The sequence below is a fragment of the Argentina silus genome (assembly GCF_951799395.1).
Source record: "Argentina silus genome assembly, chromosome: Y".
Classification (NCBI taxonomy): Eukaryota; Metazoa; Chordata; class Actinopteri; order Argentiniformes; family Argentinidae; genus Argentina; species Argentina silus.
In genome coordinates, this window is record NC_139654.1 from 33454986 (window position 1) to 33473612 (window position 18627).

General features: G+C 47.1%; 1 protein-coding gene across 5 annotated transcripts in view; it reads left to right on the forward strand.

The window, feature by feature from the left end:
• The window catches only part of LOC310823575 (KH domain-containing RNA-binding protein QKI-like), a gene marked incomplete at both ends in the record, with an annotated part of 120551 nt that overhangs the window by 47375 nt on the left and 54549 nt on the right, over nucleotides 1-18627 (forward strand). For all 5 annotated transcript variants that reach the window (XM_083696459.1, XM_083696460.1, XM_083696461.1 and 2 more), the window contains one exon: nucleotides 8547-8689. In XM_083696459.1, coding sequence (XP_083552585.1) covers nucleotides 8547-8689 — 143 coding nt within the window. The remainder of the gene's footprint in view (nucleotides 1-8546; nucleotides 8690-18627) is intronic.

The window sequence follows — 18627 nt, forward strand, 5'->3', positions numbered from 1 at the left end:
TATGTGTCATAGATGTTGTGTGCATATCAGTGCATCAATGTTGAGGCAGTGCAATGGCAGGGAGCCATCTCCATTATAATTACAGTTCTCACTCCTCCTTGGTTTGCCCCTGAAGATTACATCAGAGAATTCATCCCACAGTAATAGAATTACACAATGTGTGCAGCGCCTGCCGCAGCAGTCAGGGACTGGGACATTTAATGTATTTTATGAAATATGAGTTGGTTAGTTGGTGTTTTTAATTATCCTTCCCACCATTAGAATGCTCTCTCTCTCTCGATCTATTTTTCTCCAGTATCTTGTCAATGCTCTCCCTCTGTTTCTCATTCTCCCACACTTCCTCTCTCCTTTCCTTCCTTTGGGATAATATCCGTTGGTTTAAGAAATGGAGAGTTATTACCCCCTTCATTAAATGACAGAATGGATCAAATCACTACCTATCTTTCGCCGTACAGTGAAGACCCATCTATTTAGGCTGCAATTCTTCCTTCTTCTCGCATTTGACTGCCAATGGCCCCTGATCCTAGCATAGATTTGTTTTTCTTATGATGACTGATGTATAGATGATTCACTTACTGAGACAAATGTACTTGTTGTCACTTTGGATAAAGGCATCTGCTAAATGTCTAAAATATAAAATGTAAATCAAATGTAATTGACTGTGATCATCGGTCCTCTATCTCCCTGGTTCTGTTGCACACAGGCAGAACATGCTAGATAGATAGATAGATAGGTACTTGATAGGTATTGATCCCTGAGGGGAATTTAAGGCGTTACAGCAGCTCACATCACAAACAACAACAAAATAAAGTGACAATAGAATAATAGAATAAAATAGACATCTGAAATATATACAGTAAGAACAGTCCAATATGATTTAACATCCACCAGCCTGACTCTGATCACCCCGATTGAGCCAGCCGGAGAAGGAGTTGTACAGTCTTATTGCGGCAGGCAGAAAAGAAAAGAGAAGAGAAGAGAACTACACTCCACTTGTTCAAGGGCGCAAGTGTGTTTATATCTAGGCCTGTGACGTTCATGGAATTTTGGATAACAGTTGGTTGTCATGCAAATAATCGTTATAACGGTCATAACTGTTTCACAATGGTGAGCAGGGATGGACTGGGACAACAAAACAGCCCTGGACTTTCAGCCAATGGGTGGAATCAGTTATTCTCATGCCCTCAGCTCTTGTTGGCATGCCTAAACAGACACTTCAACAGAACATAGAGAATTTTAGTTTTCCACATACAGTGCCCTTGCCTATTGGAAAAAGGAAGCATTTTGTCTTCTTTTGCCTCTATACTCCAACAGTATGGATTTGAAATGAAACACATTACTATGGGGTCAGAGATTCTCAGTACAACTTTTTTTAAACATACTCCCCCTATTTCAGGGCTCCAAAAGTATTGGAAAAAATAATATAATGTCCAAATAAAGCACTCATGTTTAGTATTTGGTTGACAATCCTTTGCATGCAATAACTGCCTGAAGTCTGTGACCCATTAACCCCACCAGATGCAATATTGTGATGCTCTGCCAGGCCTGTACTGTACAATCTTCAATTGTTGTTTGTTTTGAGGTGTTTTTGCATCAGTACATGAAATGCATGTTCATTTGGATTTAAATCTGAAGATTGCCTTGGCCAGTCAAGAACTTTCCTCTTTTTGGCCCTGAAATACTCCCTAGTTGCAATGGCAGTATGTTTGGGCTAATTGTCTTACTGTATGATGAAGTGCCATCCAATGAATTTGGAGGCATTTGCTTGTACTCGAGCAGACAATATGTTTCTGTACACTTCAGAATACATTCTGCTGCTGCTGTCAGCAGTAGCTTCATTAATTAAAACAAGTTAGCCAGTTCTTGTGGCAGCTATACATGCCCAAACCATAGCACCCCCTCCACCATGTTTCACACGAGGTGGTATGCTGTAAATCTTGAGCAGATCCTTTTTTCTCCAAACTTTCCTATTGCAATCACTCTGGTGATAATATTCGTCTTATCTGTCCACAAGACCGTTTTTCAGACTTTTTTAGGAAACTGTAACCTGACCCCATCCTTTTTGAAGATAACTAGTGGTTTGCACCTTGCAGTGAAGCGTCTGTATTTCGGCTGGTGATGTATTCTGCGGATGGTGGTCTCTGACACATTCACGCCTACCTCCTGGAGAGTGTTCCTGATCTGTGGGACAGTAGTTTTGGAATTCTTCTTAATTATGGTGAGCATTCTTCGGTAGAAGTCTTCCTTGGCCTACCAAGCCGTTTGCGATTGCTGAGCTCACCAGTGCTCTTTCTTTTTTTAATGATGTTACAAACTGTTGATTTCGGGTATTGGCTATGTTTCTGATTGACTGTTTCATTGACATCTCTCTGGTCCTCATGTTAACAGACACCAATAGGAGACTCCAAAGGCAAATGCAAAGCCTAGAATCAATACTAGATATTGACAGCTCTCTTATGCCTGCATAAATTATGTGATGGAACACACCTGACTAACCAGAAAATGTAATGGCTGAAGTACTTAGGCAGAGGACTCAAATGCACGACTCGGAGACAAAACTTAAATCCAATAGAATAGTCTTTACTTTAAATAAAGGTACGGTACACAGGTAGGCAGCCAACGGGTAGGCAGATAATCCAGGAAGGGGGTAGGCAAAGCATGGTTCGGTACACAGGTAGGCAGTTCAAAAAGGCAGGCAGATAATCTGATAAGGGGAAGGCAAAATGGCAAAGTCAAAAACACACAGATAATAAAAAATAAAAAAACACACAGACTAAATACACAGGGAAGGATGATGAGGAACAGGTGAAGCTAATCAGGGCGGGGTCGACAATCACACAGGCAGGAAACACACAAGGGCAGGTGGTGAAGTGTCTGAAGCGAGAGACAAGGTGAGGAACACAAAACAGGAAACAAAAAAATAATAACATGAAACAAAGACAAACATGAACTAAGAAACAGGACAAGACGTTACAGAAACACCCGTCAAGCCAATTTTCAAATACTTTTGCTGCCCTGAAATAGGGGGACGTGTGGGAATATGTATAAAAAGTGTTTAACTTATACATGGCGAAACCAATCTGAAAAAAGAAAACATTGAATTCAAACTGAGAAAACTCTACTTTAACCTCATAGCAATTGTTTCATTTTAAATCCAAACTGTTGGAGTATAGAGCTAAAAGAAGACAAAATGTTTCCTCTTTCCAATACTTATGGAGGGCACTGTAGACAGTGGTATCATAATAGATAATATATATGAGGTTAACAAGTGGTGAAGTGCCCCAATCAAAGAGTATCACCTTGTTGGCTGAATGTAGTATGTAGTTTAGCCAGCTCACATCATGTTGAATGTGTGTTAATGTACAGTATGTGCATTTCGCTGGCGTTCTCCACATCTGTGTCAGGAGTTGTGTAGGTAACAGCAGGTCAGGTGCAGATCAAGGTCATACATCTGTGGACTAAGTTGATTTTCTCCACAAACGCCCCTCCTGACACATTCTCTATCTATCCCCACTGGAAATGTACACATTATTAACATGTTTAGTTCCTACACTAAAACTTAAACACATGTTAAACATATTTTCAACAAGTTGGTGCTTTGCAAAAGTGTCTGCTAAATGACTGTAGGAATGGTCCGGACACAGAGGTAGTGGTCTGGGAATCAACCCGTTTATTGTTCAGTCTGCAGTGAGGAATATGTTTCCAGCTCTGCGACTTTTCAGTCCTCCGTTCTTCACCGCCACTCTCCTACTGAAAAGCAGAGGCACACACATCTTACGCCATTTGGTAACGAGGCTTCATTCGCAACAGATGTGCTACAAAACCTCGCTCCCGCACCCTGGCCACGGTCCTGTAGCACCCTCTACAGGCCGAACGCTGCATGACCCCCCACATACCCCCACCGCCCGACACAGGCCGGGGAAACGACGGCCGACAGCCTACTCCCCCCCCCTGCACGGGAGAGGAAGTCTGCCACGCCCATTTGCACCGCCGGTCTGTGCACGACCGAAAAGTTGAAGGGCTGCAACGCGAGATACCACCGGGTGATCCTCGCGTTCACATCCTTCATGCGGTGGAGCCACTGGAGGGGAGCATGATCGGAATAGAGGGTGAAAGCGCGACCCAGCAGGTAGTAACGGAGGGCGCAGACCGCCCACTTCATGGCCAGGCACTCCTTCTCCACCGTGCTGTACCGGCCCTCCCTCTCCGACAGTTTGCGGCTCAGGTACAGCACCGGCCGGTCAGCCCTCTCCACCTGCTCTATCCGACGCGTCCGTCTGTAGGGAGAAAGGGAGGTTAAAATCAGGCGCATACAGGACCGTTTCTCCACAAAGAGCGCCCTTAAGGGCCTCGAACGACCCCTGGCACTGGCCCGACCATTGGACCGGATCCGAGGCACCCTTCCGGGTGAGGTCCGTCAAGGGACTGGCCAGCTCTGAAAATCCCGGCACGAACTGCCGGTAATAGCCAGCCAGCCCCAGGAAGGCCCTCACCTTCTTCTTCGTCTTGGGCTGCGGAGAGGCGGCGATGGCCGCAGTCTTTTCAATCTGCGGCCGCACCTCCCCTCAACCCAAGTGGTATCCCAGATACCGGATCTCCCTCCGCCCGATCACGCACTTATTCGGGTTGGCCGTCAGCCCCGCCTGCCTCAGGGACCGCAGAACAGCAGCCACACTCTGCACATGCTGCGCCCTGGTGTCACTGTGAATGACAATGTCATCCAGTTAGGCCGCAGCATAGGCAGAGTGCGGCCGCAGAATGAGGTCCATGAGGCGCTGAAAAGTGGCTGGGGCTCCGAACAACCCGAAAGGGAGCACCGTGAACTGGAATAGCCCGAGCGGAGTGGAGAATGCAGTCTTCTCCCGGGATACCGGCGAGAGTGGAATCTGCCAGTATCCCTTCGTGCAATCCAATGTCGTGAAATATTTGGTCGTGCCAAGCCGGTCCAAGAGCTCGTCAACCCGGGGCATCGGGTAGGCATCGAATTTGGAGACCGCATTAACCCTTCTATAGTCCACACAGAACCGTATAGCCCCATCAGGCTTGTTGACAAGCACGATGGGGCTACACCAGTCACTGCGGGACTCCTCGACCACACCCAGCTCCAGCATGAGAGATGAGAGCCGAGAGATGGTTATCAATCCCGACCGGAGTGCTAACTTTTGATTTTGGGACTTCCGGTCCGAACTCATCTCTCTGGAATTATTGTAGCCAGAGCAACAGTGACCACGTCGTTCGATTTTTTTAGGAGATTTACGTGATACACCTGCAAGCTATCCCCCCGGTCCAAGCGTACTACCTCATAATCCACGTCCCCCATGCGACGTGTGATCACAAACGGCCTTTGCCACTTCGCGAGTAATTTCGTGCTGGAGGTGGGTAACAGTACGAGCACCTTGTCTCCCGGTGTAAATTCTCGCAGGTTAGTTCCCCTGTCGTATGGGCGCTTTTGACGCTCCTGGGCTTGCTGCAAATGCTCACGTGAAATAACCCCTAGGGCGTGGAGCTTTGTGCGCAAGTCCAGGACGTATTGAATCTCACTTTTACTGTTGCTAGACCCTTCCTCCCAATTTTCTTTAAGAAGGTCTAGGACACCCCGGGGCTTACGCCCGTAGAGTAATTCAAACGGGGAAAACCTGGTGGAAGCTTGGGGGACTTCCCGTACCGCAAACAGCAGGGGATCTAGCCATTTATGCCAATTCCGACTATCCTCGTGTACAAATTTCTGGATCATTGATTTCAAGGTCCGATTGAACCTCTCACAAAGGCCATCAGTGGCCGGGTGGTAAACACTGGTTCGAACCGCCTTGATGTTCAACAACCCGTACAGTTCTTTGAGGGTGCGTGACATAAAATTAGTGCCCTGGTCGGTGAGAATCTCTTTCGGGATTCCCACGCGGGAGATTACTTGAAACAATGCCTGCGCTACACTCCTGGCAGAAATATTGCGCAGCGGTATTGCCTCGGGGTATCGGGTTGCGTAATCTATCAAGACCAACACAAATCTATATCCCTGTGTACACCGATCAAATGGCCCGATAATATCCATGGCAATGCGGTCGAATGGGTTCTCGACCAATGGTAAGGGCCGCAAGGGGGCCCGTGGAATGGCCGGGGGATTTACCAACTGACATTCGCGACAAGAAGCGCACCACCTAGTGTCTTATCATAACCTAAATGGCCCGCCATGGGGTTGAAATGAGCCGCCTGGAAGACCATTTCCCGGCGGCTACGGGGAACCAACAACTGGGTTACTTCCTCCTGACTATGTGAGTCACGACTTACTCTGTATAACCTGTCGCTGATAATCGCAAAATAGGGGTGGGCGCGCACTGTGTCTGGCCGTACCAAAGTACCATCAATTGCTATCACTTGGTCATAGGCCGATCGTAGGGTCTTGTCACAAGACTGCTCGAGGGGGAAGTCACCTAGCAGCGGATAGTTCGGCAGGGAAATCTCGGGTTGAGACCCCCCCGTCGGCTCCGGCTCCTCGGCAGTGTCGCAAGGCGCCGCCTCAGCGCAGAGCACATTACACACCTCACACCTCCCTCTCTGTCATGCACGCACCCCGGTAGCCCTCTTTACCGCTTGAGGAAACCCCTCCCAATCTACACCCAGAATCAGGGGATGCGTGAGGGACGGGCTAACCGCCGCCTGTACACTATGTTTTTTTCCCTCATAATGAATTTCGATAGCGACCACAGGATATTCGTGGATGTCCCCATGCACACACTTCACCAACACCCTCGATGCCTTTAACAATGCCCCCGGTCGAACCAGGCGCTCCTGGATCATGGACTGCATGCAGCCCGAATCCAAGAACACCTGGTGCGTATCATGCTGTATGCTTACCGGAACACGATACGCCGCTCCTGGTCCGAGGGGAGGGCCCGGTATGTCACCGATGCGGACGACCTGCCCCACCTCCATCACTGGGCACTCGGCCTGAACATGGCCCCGCCGTCCGCATCGCCAACACACCCCCCTTGTCGCTCAGGGTGCTTCTTGCGGGGCCAGGGCTGGCTCTCGATGTGCGCGCCCCTGCCATCTCGTCCTCGGAGCGGGCGCCGGCTTCTCTCCTTCCGTTCCCTCGGCTCCCCCGGGCGCCGGCCCCCCGCCCCCTGGCGAGGGTTGGTCGTCGAGGCTCCCGTGGTGGGAGGGAGAGATGGTCCTCTGCCAAGCCCACGGCGGCCGCGGGTACTGGACCCAGGCGGTGGTTCGGGCCGGGAGCCCCGTGAGGAACTGTGCTAACACCACCCGGTCTCTGACCTCCTCCGCCGAGCTGTTCCTCGGGTCCAGCCACCGCCACGCGCTGTCCCGCAGCCACTGGGCGTAGGCAAAGGGCTGGCTCCCCTTCTCCATCGTCAGGGCCCGGAACTGGCGACGGTGTTCCTCCGGTGTGAGGCCCAGGCGGTCTCGAATTGCCCGGGCCAGGGATGGGTAGTCCCGTTGGGCGGCCACTGGTAGGCTGTGGGCAGCGAGCTGTGCCTCACCTGACAGGAGGAGCAGCAGATGGTATGCCCACTCGCCGTCCGGCCACCCCGAGATCCTCGCCGTCCCCTCAAACACCGCCAGGAACGCCTCCGGGTCGTCCAGGTCCCCCATTTTCTGGAGGTGGACCTTGGGGGGACCTTGTGCGGACCCGGGCGCCCGCCCCGACAAGGTCCCGGAGGAGGGCACGGTCCTCAGCCCTCGCCGTCGTCAGCTCTCCCACCGCGGTCTGCTGCTTCTGCTGCAGGAGGGCCTGCTGTTCCAGGATCATCGTCATCCTCGCGATGGCCGTAGTCAGTGAGTCATACCTCTGTCCCAGGTTGGGCGCCAATGTAGGAATGGTCCGGACACAGAGGTAGTGGTCTGGGAATCAACCCGTTTATTGTTCAGTCTGCAGTGAGTAATATGTTTCCAGCTCCGCGACTTTTCAGTCCTCCGTTCTTCACCGCCACTCTCCTACTGAAAAGCAGAGGCACACACATCTTATGCCATTTGGTAACGAGGCTTCATTCGCAACAGGTGTGCAACAAAACCTCACTCTCGCACCCTGGCCACGGTCCTGTAGCACCCTCTACAGGCCGAACGCTGCATGTCCCCCCACAATGACTTAAATGTAACAACATTTTTGCCATGTAGCAGTGTTGTGAGCTACTGTCACTACTCACAACATTTTCCCCCCAAAACAAATAAAAAATAGGAATTTAACTATTATTCCAGCCCTTGAACTTCACTGCTTCACGTCTCCCCACTTTGCTCCACCTCACCTGTTTTTATCTTTCTTTAGCATTTCAGTTTCTGTCATACAGATTGGTCATCTGTCAGTAACTGACTGTTGTTTGTTGGATGAAGTAGTTTGACAAACTATATTTCTCTCAAGGATAGCTTTAGTGTAGTTCAACTTGTTCCCTTGCAAAGTAATTGGTAATTTAGTTAAATACATTTTCAGAGTAGCTTCCCTAACACTGACAGATCCTTATTATCTGTCTGAACTGGTCTTATATCTGTATTTGGCCTGTGTGTGTGTGTGTGTGTGTGTTTCTCTACTCTTCTCACAGAGATCAGCCGGGTACGAAAGGACATGTACAACGACACGCTAAACGGCAGCACAGAGAAGAGGAGCAGTGAGCTCCCTGATGCAGTGGGCCCCATCGTGCAGCTCCAGGAGAAACTCTACGTGCCTGTAAAAGAGTACCCCGATGTGAGTACCTCATACCTCTTACCTACCTGTTTCGTCTTCTCTCATCTGTCTTACTCCTTCACTACACTAGTTTTAATAGGTAATCTGGTTAGTTCTCTGCATTAGGATCTGGGACCATGTCCCATTTATTGATGATGTTAGGAGCTGGGGAAGTGGGAGGATGTTTTTGCTACTCTGTGTACCATGTAAACCTGTGGTGAAGCTAGTATAGAAACGAGTATAATTGGACTGTTTGTCACTGTGAGAAGTGTGTAGTAGTCTCAGCTTGCATGTTTTTATTGACATTGTCTTGAATAACGCCACACTGGCCTGTTGTTGTGGTAGGAACCCGCTGTGAATTTTGCATTACTGATTGGATAGCACGGTATGGTAATTATTTCTATACTTTATTGCCATGTCCTTTCATTTACTTCACTATAACCCCACATACTGCAGTGTACAAGGTTGTGACAGAAATGTGACAGTCCAATCATACAGAAATGTCACTGGGAGATGATTACTGTATCTGCTTTTAGAATCTATGCAGAATGTCACATATAACTCTACCTCACCTCCACTGCATATGTGCATGTGTGTGTGTGTTAATTCTGACTCAAACACACCTGAAACTAGCCTTTGAGTAGTAAACAAATCTTTTAAGCAATCGGCCTCAGATCCTGCTCACCTCAGCTTCCTGGCCCAGGGGAACGAGCTGCGAACCGGGTTGATTGATCCCAATGAAATTGTTGGGTGAGTGGTTGATTCTTGCGTGGGTAGCATTAATCGAGCCATTCTATTTGAGGTTTAAATGCTGCGGCAGATTAGTTTAAGGATTTTAAAAAGGTTGTTTATGCCACTTTATTTCCCCACAGGGGAAACGGTATTGGTCAAGTTTACACAGCTTGGAAACAGACAACTCGTATACGCCGGGAAAGTAAACCGTCACCCTCGAGGCTACATTACAGCTCCACTCTTATAGCTAGAATTTTCATAGAATGTGGCAATTTAGAGACAAGATTTAGCTAACTTAGAGACTAACCAAACACTAGTTAATCAGGAAAGAAAACGTACAAGAAAGTGCTATTTGAAAAAGTTTCCTATGGAAAATGTAACTTGGGATTTTTGTCTTGAAGTGGAAGTTCAACAAACTACATTTTGTTACACACATTCGGAGCCCTATAAGCCAGTCACATTATTTCACAGGATGATTGACCTTTTCATATTGTATGGCTTTAATTTGTAATGAGGATTGTATACAGAAGAACATTGATATTCCTGTAAAGGTAGCTGATGAATTTTCTTTTGGTGGTGAGATCAACACACACATATTATAGCTATACATTATATGTATGACTAAATGTACCCAATTACCTTTGATGGCATTTGTTCAGGAGTTGAATGCTGCTGTGGCGCTCTTCTAGGAATGTTGAGTAGTGAGGTGGAGTGTGATAGTGTAGTGGGATCTCTCTGCGTCTGTCTTGGCTTGCTCTAATCGCTACAGTAAAGGGCAGCTGAGTGAGTGAGTGTGGATGCTGGCTGTCCTTGCTGCTCTGAAGGACGGAGAGGATCATTATTACTGAGGATGGGTTCATTAGGAGGACTGAGAGATGAAATAGCCCTTAGCTGAAAGTGTAGCTCTTACACACACCTGTGTGTGTGTGTGTGTGAGAGAGAGAGAGACAGCATGGTGTGTGTGTGTGATTTTGTAAGTCAACAAACAAAGCACTAAACCTATTTCCAGAGGCTAAAGTATTCATTGCAATATGGATTTACAGCTTTGGATTTACTTTTTTATCCAAAGCGACTTACAACAAGTACATTTGTCTAAAGTAAATTAATCATATATACATCAGTCATCATAAAAAAAAAAAAATCTGTGCTAGGACCAGGGGCCATTGGCAGTCACAATGGATTTGACTTATTTATTCACACTTATTATCCAGCGATGCACCTCCCACCTGGTCCCTGGTATGAGAGGAATCGTAGGAATTTCACCCTTGTGAAATAAGATGTCTTGTAGTTCCAAAAGCGTTTCGTGAAGTAACAAGTTTATTGTCCAGACAAAATAGTATTGTGCGGTACACAGAGTATCCCGAGTAATGAAAAGCAGTTCAAATACAACTACATGTCTAAGAGACATACATTTTGTACGAGACCCCAAATGTGTGGTGACCTGAATGTGGGGGTCGTTAACAATAGCCTTCCTGTCCACCATTCAAGTGGCAGATAGCAGTTTCAGTGGTGTTGCTTATTCATTTTTCCCATATGGTGACTAGACAGACCTGTTTGATAGTATTATCATTGATCAAATTCCCTTACATAATCCCCCCTTGAATCTTAATCAAAGCAATTGTTTAAAGATAACAATTTGATCTTTGGAGACAGTCCTGCACATTGGGCACCTCAATTGGTCAAAGCATGTAATCACAATTGTTTAGTGTCTTTGTTGAGTATCTCTATTATGCTTCCCAGAATCTATATTATGCAGGCTAACATGAGTTGAATTCACTTCAAATGGTGATTTTCCACCTTTGATCCTTATCCCAGTCAGAAGCAGTATTCTATGTCTTAACATGTCCATAAAAGTAAAATTAAAACTTTGTGTTGATTAATGTGATGGCTCTTGTCACATTCAACGAATGTGCATAGATTAAAATTGGCAAAATAAAATTATAAAAAGAAAAATAGCATAAGGAGCAGTAACAATCCCAGAGTATGTTGTGATCTTTAAAGACATTGCTCCCAGTCTAAAAATGGTGTGTGCAGAGATGGAAAGTATTTTCTGCTCCTTTTATTGACATGACAGCAAGTCATTGGTCAAGGGTCATTTGTCAGTCAATGCCTTCAACAGCCAAACAGTTAAGTCGTTGATCAAGGGCTTTGTCGGTCAATGCAGATAAGAGTTCTCATGTGATTTCTGGCCCTGTTGTGGTATCTGAAAAACATCAAGTGTAGTATTTATTCTTATTGCAGTTAAAGATGCATTTGTCAGCATGATACCATTGTATCTTGGTATTTTCTTCCCCTTCTTCACTGTAACTTTAAAATTCCCCTCCCTACAAGTGTCCACAATCTCATGTGATCCTGTCCAATTTGTTCTTTTTCGAGGTAGCTCTTGACCATCCCTTGGTCTCATCTCTCAAATGCATGAGTATTGTGTTTCACACCATCACCATCCAGGACTTCTTCCAAGTGATTCTGATAAGTTTCCAGGGGATTGTGATGTGTAACCAAATCTTCGATTGGCTCTGGCCATGTTCCCATGTTGGGGTGAATCATTGGCATTTCACTGCATGTCTGTAGTTCATGTGGACCAGTACTTTTACTGATGGTTTCCATGGCCTAACCCTAAATGCAGTTGATAGTCCTGCAGAGATCTTTCAGAATCACTGGGTGCTGCTGTTTTGGATGTTTTCTGGCTGCACCGCCTCCCTTGACCTGCTAATCTCTCTGTACGTGGCCGATTTTTCCACAATTGTGACTTTTGATTCTGTGATTAACTTTCTTGCCACCTTCCTTGGTGGCTATTGCTGAGACTTTCCATTTTTTACTTGGAGAACTTTGTGTTATTTTCATACCTTCTACAAAAGTCCAATTTCCCTCTTTTTGTTTTTGGTTCAGTAGAGCTTTGATAGATTCAACTTTATTGTCATTGTGCAGAGTACAAGTACAGAGACAACGAAATGCAGTTAGCGTCTAACCAGAAGTGCAAAATAGCAGAAAGTGCAATGAACAGTATTTACAGGTAGTGCAATATATGATCAGTAGTAGTGCAGTATAATATAGTATAATATAAGCAGTATAATATAGCAGTGCAGTATAGCAGTATGTGAGTAGCAGTAGCATTATAGCAGAATAAATAGTTACAGTATGAGCAGTGTAGCAGCATATGAGCTGTATGGGTAATGCAGTCTAGCAGTATATATGTATTAACAGTAACATGAGGTAGATGCAGAATAAATATAAATATGGAATGCCGTATAAACAGTATAAACAAGTATGTACAGTATGTGCAGTAGTATTAAAGAAAATATAGGATATGTGCATTATGTGCATTATGAACAGTATGAACAGGTATGTACAGAAGAGCAGTGGTATTGAGTAGAGAAGGGGAGGGGAGTATAGTGCAATAGTGCAATTGTCCGGGTGGGGGGGGGGGGTGGGGGTTGCGGGGGTAGTAGGTTGTCAGGTAGGTGTAGTGTTCGAGTTCAACAGGGTGACAGCCGCAGGGAAGAAGCTGCCTCTGAACCTACTGGTTCGGGTGCGGAGAGACCTGTAGCGCCTCCCGGAGGGGAGTGGGGTGAAAAGTCTATGGTTGGGGTGAGAGATGTCCTTGACGATGCTGCGTGCCTTACGCAGGCATCGTTTGCCCTGGACAGCCTCGATGGAGGGGAGTGAGGAACCGGTGATGCGTTGGGCAGTTTTCACCACCCTCTGCAGTGCTTTCCGGTCCGATGCCGAGCAGTTGCCATACCATACTGTGACACAGTACGTAAGGATACTCTGGATGGTGCAGCGGTAGAAGTTCACCAGGATCTGAGGAGATAGATGGACCTTCTTTAGTCTCCTCAGGAAGAATAGACGCTGGTGAGCCTTCTTTATCAGGGTGGAGGCGTTGAGGGTCCAGGAGAGGTCCTCAGAGATGTGGACACCCAGAAACTTGAAGCTGGTGACTCGCTCCACCTCAGTCCCGTTGATGAGGATGGGGGTGTGTGCGCCAGCTTTAGACTTCCTGAAGTCCACAATGAGTTCTTTGGTCTTCTTGGTGTTGAGAGCCAGGTTATTGTCGTTGCACCACACTGTTAGGTGCTGGACCTCCTCCCTGTAGGCCGACTCATCGTTGTTGCTGATGAGACCGATCACCGTTGTGTCGTCTGCAAACTTAACAATGGTGTTTGAGCCATGTACAGGTGTGCAGTCGTAGGTGAAGAGGGAGTAAAGGAGGGGGCTCAGCACACAGCCTTGTGGAACGCCGGTGTTCAGGGTGAGGGTTGAGGAGGTGTGGTTGTGAAGCCTAACAGACTGCGGCCTGTTGGTCAAGAAGTCTAGAATCCAGTTGCAGAGGGAGGGGTTGATGCCCAGTTGCCTGAGTTTGGAGATCAGTTTGGAGGGGATGATGGTGTTGAATGCTGAGCTGAAGTCAATAAACAGCATTCTCACATAAGAGTTAGTCTTGTCGAGGTGGGACAGGGCGGAGTGAAGTGCCGTTGAAATGGCATCCTCTGTACTCCTGTTCTGCCGGTAGGCGAATTGAAAGGGGTCCAGTGTGGGTGGTAGGCAGGTCTTGAGTTGAGCTAAGACCAGCCTCTCGAAGCACTTCGTGATGATGGGCGTGAGTGCCACTGGTCGGAAGTCATTTAAGCTCGTTGCAGTGGAGTGTTTTGGCACCGGCACGATGGAGGTGGTTTTGAAGCACGCGGGGACAGCTGCTTGGGCTAGGGACAGGTTGAATATGTCAGTCCAAACCTTAGTCAGCTGCACAGCGCAGGCCCTGAGGACGCGTCCGGGGATCCCATCAGGACCAGCAGCCTTGCGTGCGTTAGTCCTGCTCAGTGCCGCACACACGTCGGTGGGGGATAGAGTGAGGGGCTGGTGATCCGCAGGGAGCACAGCCTTGGTGGCCACCTCCTTGTTGTCCCTGTCAAAGCGGCCGTAGAAGTGGTTCAGCTCATCAGGGAGGGAGGCGTCAACGGAGAGGGGTGAGGTGTTTGATGGTTTGTAGTCAGTGATGGCCTGGATGCCCTGCCACATGCGTCGGGGGTCAGAGTTGTTTCTGAAGTGATCCTCTATCCTCAGCTTGTGGTTGTGCTTGGCCTTTTTGATGCCCCTCTGCAGATTAGCCCTGGATGAGCTGTAGGCCCGAGCATCCCCTGATCTGAAGGCAATGTCGCGTGCCTTCAGCAGGAGTCGGACCTCACTGTTCATCCATGGCTTCTGATTAGGGAAAGTGGTGATCCGCTTGAGTGTGGTGACACTGCTGATGTTGGAATTGATGTAGTCCAAAACAGATGAGGCATATGAATTAATGTCCGTGTGGGAGTCATGGGTGGCCTGAGTGGCAAACACACCCCAGTCAGTGTTTCCAAAACGCTGCTGGAGCGCTGAGTCAGCTCCCTCTGGCCAGACCTTGACTGTCCTCACTGTAGGTTTCACTCGTTTGATGAGTGCTGAGTACTTGGGCAGTAGGAACAATGAGAGGTGGTCTGATTGACCTAGGTGGGGGAGGGGAACGGCTTTGTACGCATCAGCCATGCTGGTGTATACTTGGTCCAATGTCCTGTCTCCTCTGGTGGGGCAAGAGACATTTCGGTGGAATTTGGGCAGTACAGTCTTTAAGTTGGAGTGATTGAAGTCACCCGCGACAATGAAGGCTGCCTCGGGATGCAGAGTCTGTTGTTTGCTAATGGCAGCATACAGTTCTTTCATAGCAATCTTAGCATTAGCATCCGGGGGGATATAGGCTGCCGTGATAACAGTAGACGTGAACTCTCTGGGCAGATAGAAAGGTCTACACTTAACCATGAGAAACTCCAGGTTAGCTGAGCAGTGACTCTCGGTGATGGTAGTGTCCGTGCACCACGTCTTGTTCACATAAATGCACAAACCTCCACCTCTGGTCTTACCGGAGTCGCCTGCTGTTCTGTCTGCTCGGAGAACGCAGCGCCCTGCTAGCTCGATAGCGTTGTCGGGAACCTCGCTGTTGAGCCAGGTTTCAGTGAAAACCATGATGTTACAGTCCATAATCCATTTGTGGGTGGTGATCCGCAGCCGCAGTTCATCCATCTTGTTTGCCAGGGAACGAACATTTGCAAGGAAAAGGCTAGGTAGTGAGAGTCGGTGTGGAGTTAGCTTTAGCCTAGCTCTCAGCCCACCTCGGCTCCCTCGCCTGTGTTTTCGTTTCCGAGCCGGTCTGGGGCCTCTTCCGGTCGGTGTAGCGGAGTTAGCTGGACCCGCTGTTTTGGTAATCTCGGGTATATCGTCGATAAAGATGACTGGAGTGCCGGAACCGATGTCCAGAAGTTCTTGTCGGCTGTACGATATGTACGCTAAACTGTTTTTAGCGAGAATACTTAAGATAAACAAGCAAATAACTACTAGTTCGCAAACTCTGGAGAGACACTGAGCGTCGCGATGCATGCGCGCCGCCATCTTGGTCGTATTTGGTGGCCTCATTGATTAATGAGTCATGCTGTTGCACGATCAAGCCCAGGAAAAACTGCATCATTTTGTTGGGGATTTGAAATCCCAGAACATCTTGTGTAGCAGGAACAGTCTGTTTAGGTAGGTTGCAGGATTCTCACTCCTCTCTGGTGTTGTGTTTTGAATAAGTCGCCAGTTTGGTTGTGTATTGTCAATAAGAGCGATCAGTGCATTTTCTCTCTGTTGAGCAGTTGCCCACACTCCATTTGCAGGTCTTCTGATACATCAGGCAACAAGTCCACTAAATCCACAGGAACAGTCAATTGCAGAATTTGACAACAGTCTTGATCATCTAAACTGCATTTGCTGTACCTTGCCTCTGCAATTCTGCTAAGTATGTTTGTGGATCACAGGACCCATCCCACTGCCTTACACTTTTGCAGAGGTTTCCCAAATCCAAGATAGACAGTGGAACATGTTCATGTCTTTGTTCATATTCATAGTGTGTGGTGGGTTGACCATAATCTTGTGCTAGTCTTTTGCAAGTCCAGTGTTCCCTTATGTGAAATGGAGCAGCTTTGATTTGACCAACACTGTTTCTGCATCCATCAGTTTCAAAACCAGCGTCCTCTGTGTAAGAGCCATTTTTGTACAAAAGAAGAACATGTAAATAGTTGTATATAGTTTGCAATGCTGCACCCTAGTGGACACCTGAAAAGTTATTTGGAACAGGATATAGGGTCAGCACCTGACCCAGTACAGGTGCTTGCAATCAGTTAGTACCTGAGTAGCTTGTGCTGAGGCGTCGAAGAGATATAGGTTTCAACCGTCTAATTTCATATCTGATCCATTTAGTTTTCACCTTTTGTTTGGTTGGACATTTCAATTACAATAATTTGAGCTTTATGAAGGTCAGGCCTATTTGTTTTTGTTTGGAACAGTTATTTTTTGATTTGAGTGAATGTCTATCACCATCAACAACTTGGACCACCACCACCATGCAAGCAAAGGTGAATTACTGGACAAACATCAGATATCAGAGATGCGTTGAAATGTAGGCGCCGTCATACGGGATATGTGGCTAATTGAATTTGAACGTTAGAAGCCACAACACTCTCACAATCAGTTTCCAAGTATGCTGGTAGGTTGATCCCAAGAGCAGTCATGTGATTCTGAATGTGTGCAAGTTTAGTTAACAGAACATTAGTCACTGCAGACTTATACTTAACTTCTGGATTCCTCTCTCTTCAGGCCCAAAGAAACTCATGCATTTTTGCATTTTTCCAGTCCAAAATAAGACCGCCCAAGTTAAACTTTATTTAGCTTTTAAACATAGTAAATAGGGATCAGGGAATGACAAACAATATGCTAATTATCTTAACAAATATATCAATCACCATATAATATTATAGTATTGCCCCAGAAAGGTTGTAATTGTTATAATATCCTAATTACCCTGATGAATTACTATTGCCCCAGAATAGCTGGACTGTACAGAACTATTTTTCCATAATTTCAATTTCAATTCTGGTACCACTCTACTCGCCACAACTTCTAGAATGCGGATCAGGTGAATTTGAGTCTAAAGCGATGTCTTGGTAAATTTTGATGGCTCTTTACTCGGGCCATACAGCTCAAAGTGGAGGCCTGGCCTCCCTGATAAAATCTCACCCTTGTTGGCCTCCCTCTTTTGTCTCACCCTCACTTTCAGCTGAACGGCGCAGGTGATGGACAGCTGATTCACAGATGCAAAACATCATCACATGTCTCAGGGACAAGGCTTAAAAGAGCCGAGTATGCAACACTCCACCATGGTTAAACAGTGTAACGCCACTGGCCATGAGAGTTCACTTGTTGGTCGTGCACTTACCCTCATCCGGTTGGGGTTATTTTGGCCCGATTTTCTGGACCCTAATTTGGATGGTTTCAACAAGGGTTCAACAACCAGGTTTTACAACTGGAATCACCAACGTGGTTTCTGGTTCTTGTCAGCTAGTAAGGTTCAGTGTACTACTCACTAGGTGCCACATAGTTGGAAATTCTGATTGGGCCCACGGGCCGCATTTTCGATATTGTTTCACCTGGAGGTCGCATCCTCGTGTCGTTCATGATGACTCGGATACAGATATTCCTACCGTGTTCGGTCGGGCAAGGCCTGACAAGCCCGCCAAACCCATTAGTAAACAGGGAACTTTAACATTGGTTTATTGTCTCATTATCTTTCTCGCAGCTACGCTCCGCCCGGGTCTGTGTTTGTTGTTGTGCATGTTCTGTGTTTGCCTCCTTAATGTTGTGCAGCAGGCTCCATATGGTCCATGGTAGTGATGGCAGTTTGACACTGAAGCTTCGATACGTGCTTCAAACACTGAACAACAATTCCATCGAAGCACTGCTTCAAAGCTTGCTTTGGTGCGAAAAAAATCACGTGACATATGACGTCCGAAGCAGCAACTGCTTCGTTGCCTGAATGAATCACCTGACTGGTTCGCGGTCCAATCAGGTGATTCACTGGCACTGCCTCGTCTCGATTCTGACAGGTGATAGGTTGCGACAGTTTTGAATTTGAGTGCCTCAACACTTTATAACCGCTCTAAACAATGCACAATTTGTGGATTGTCGTAGTAGGTGCGTTGTTGCTGTTGAGTTGTTGGTATTGCGTTTGTATTCTCTGAGTGTTCTTCTTGTAATCTTTGAGTGTTCCCCATCCCACATAATCACCCCCTGCCATAGTTACACAAACACACCCAACCTATGCCATATTTTCCCCAGCACTCTCTCCTCAATAACACAATACACACATTCATCAATCTTTATTTGTA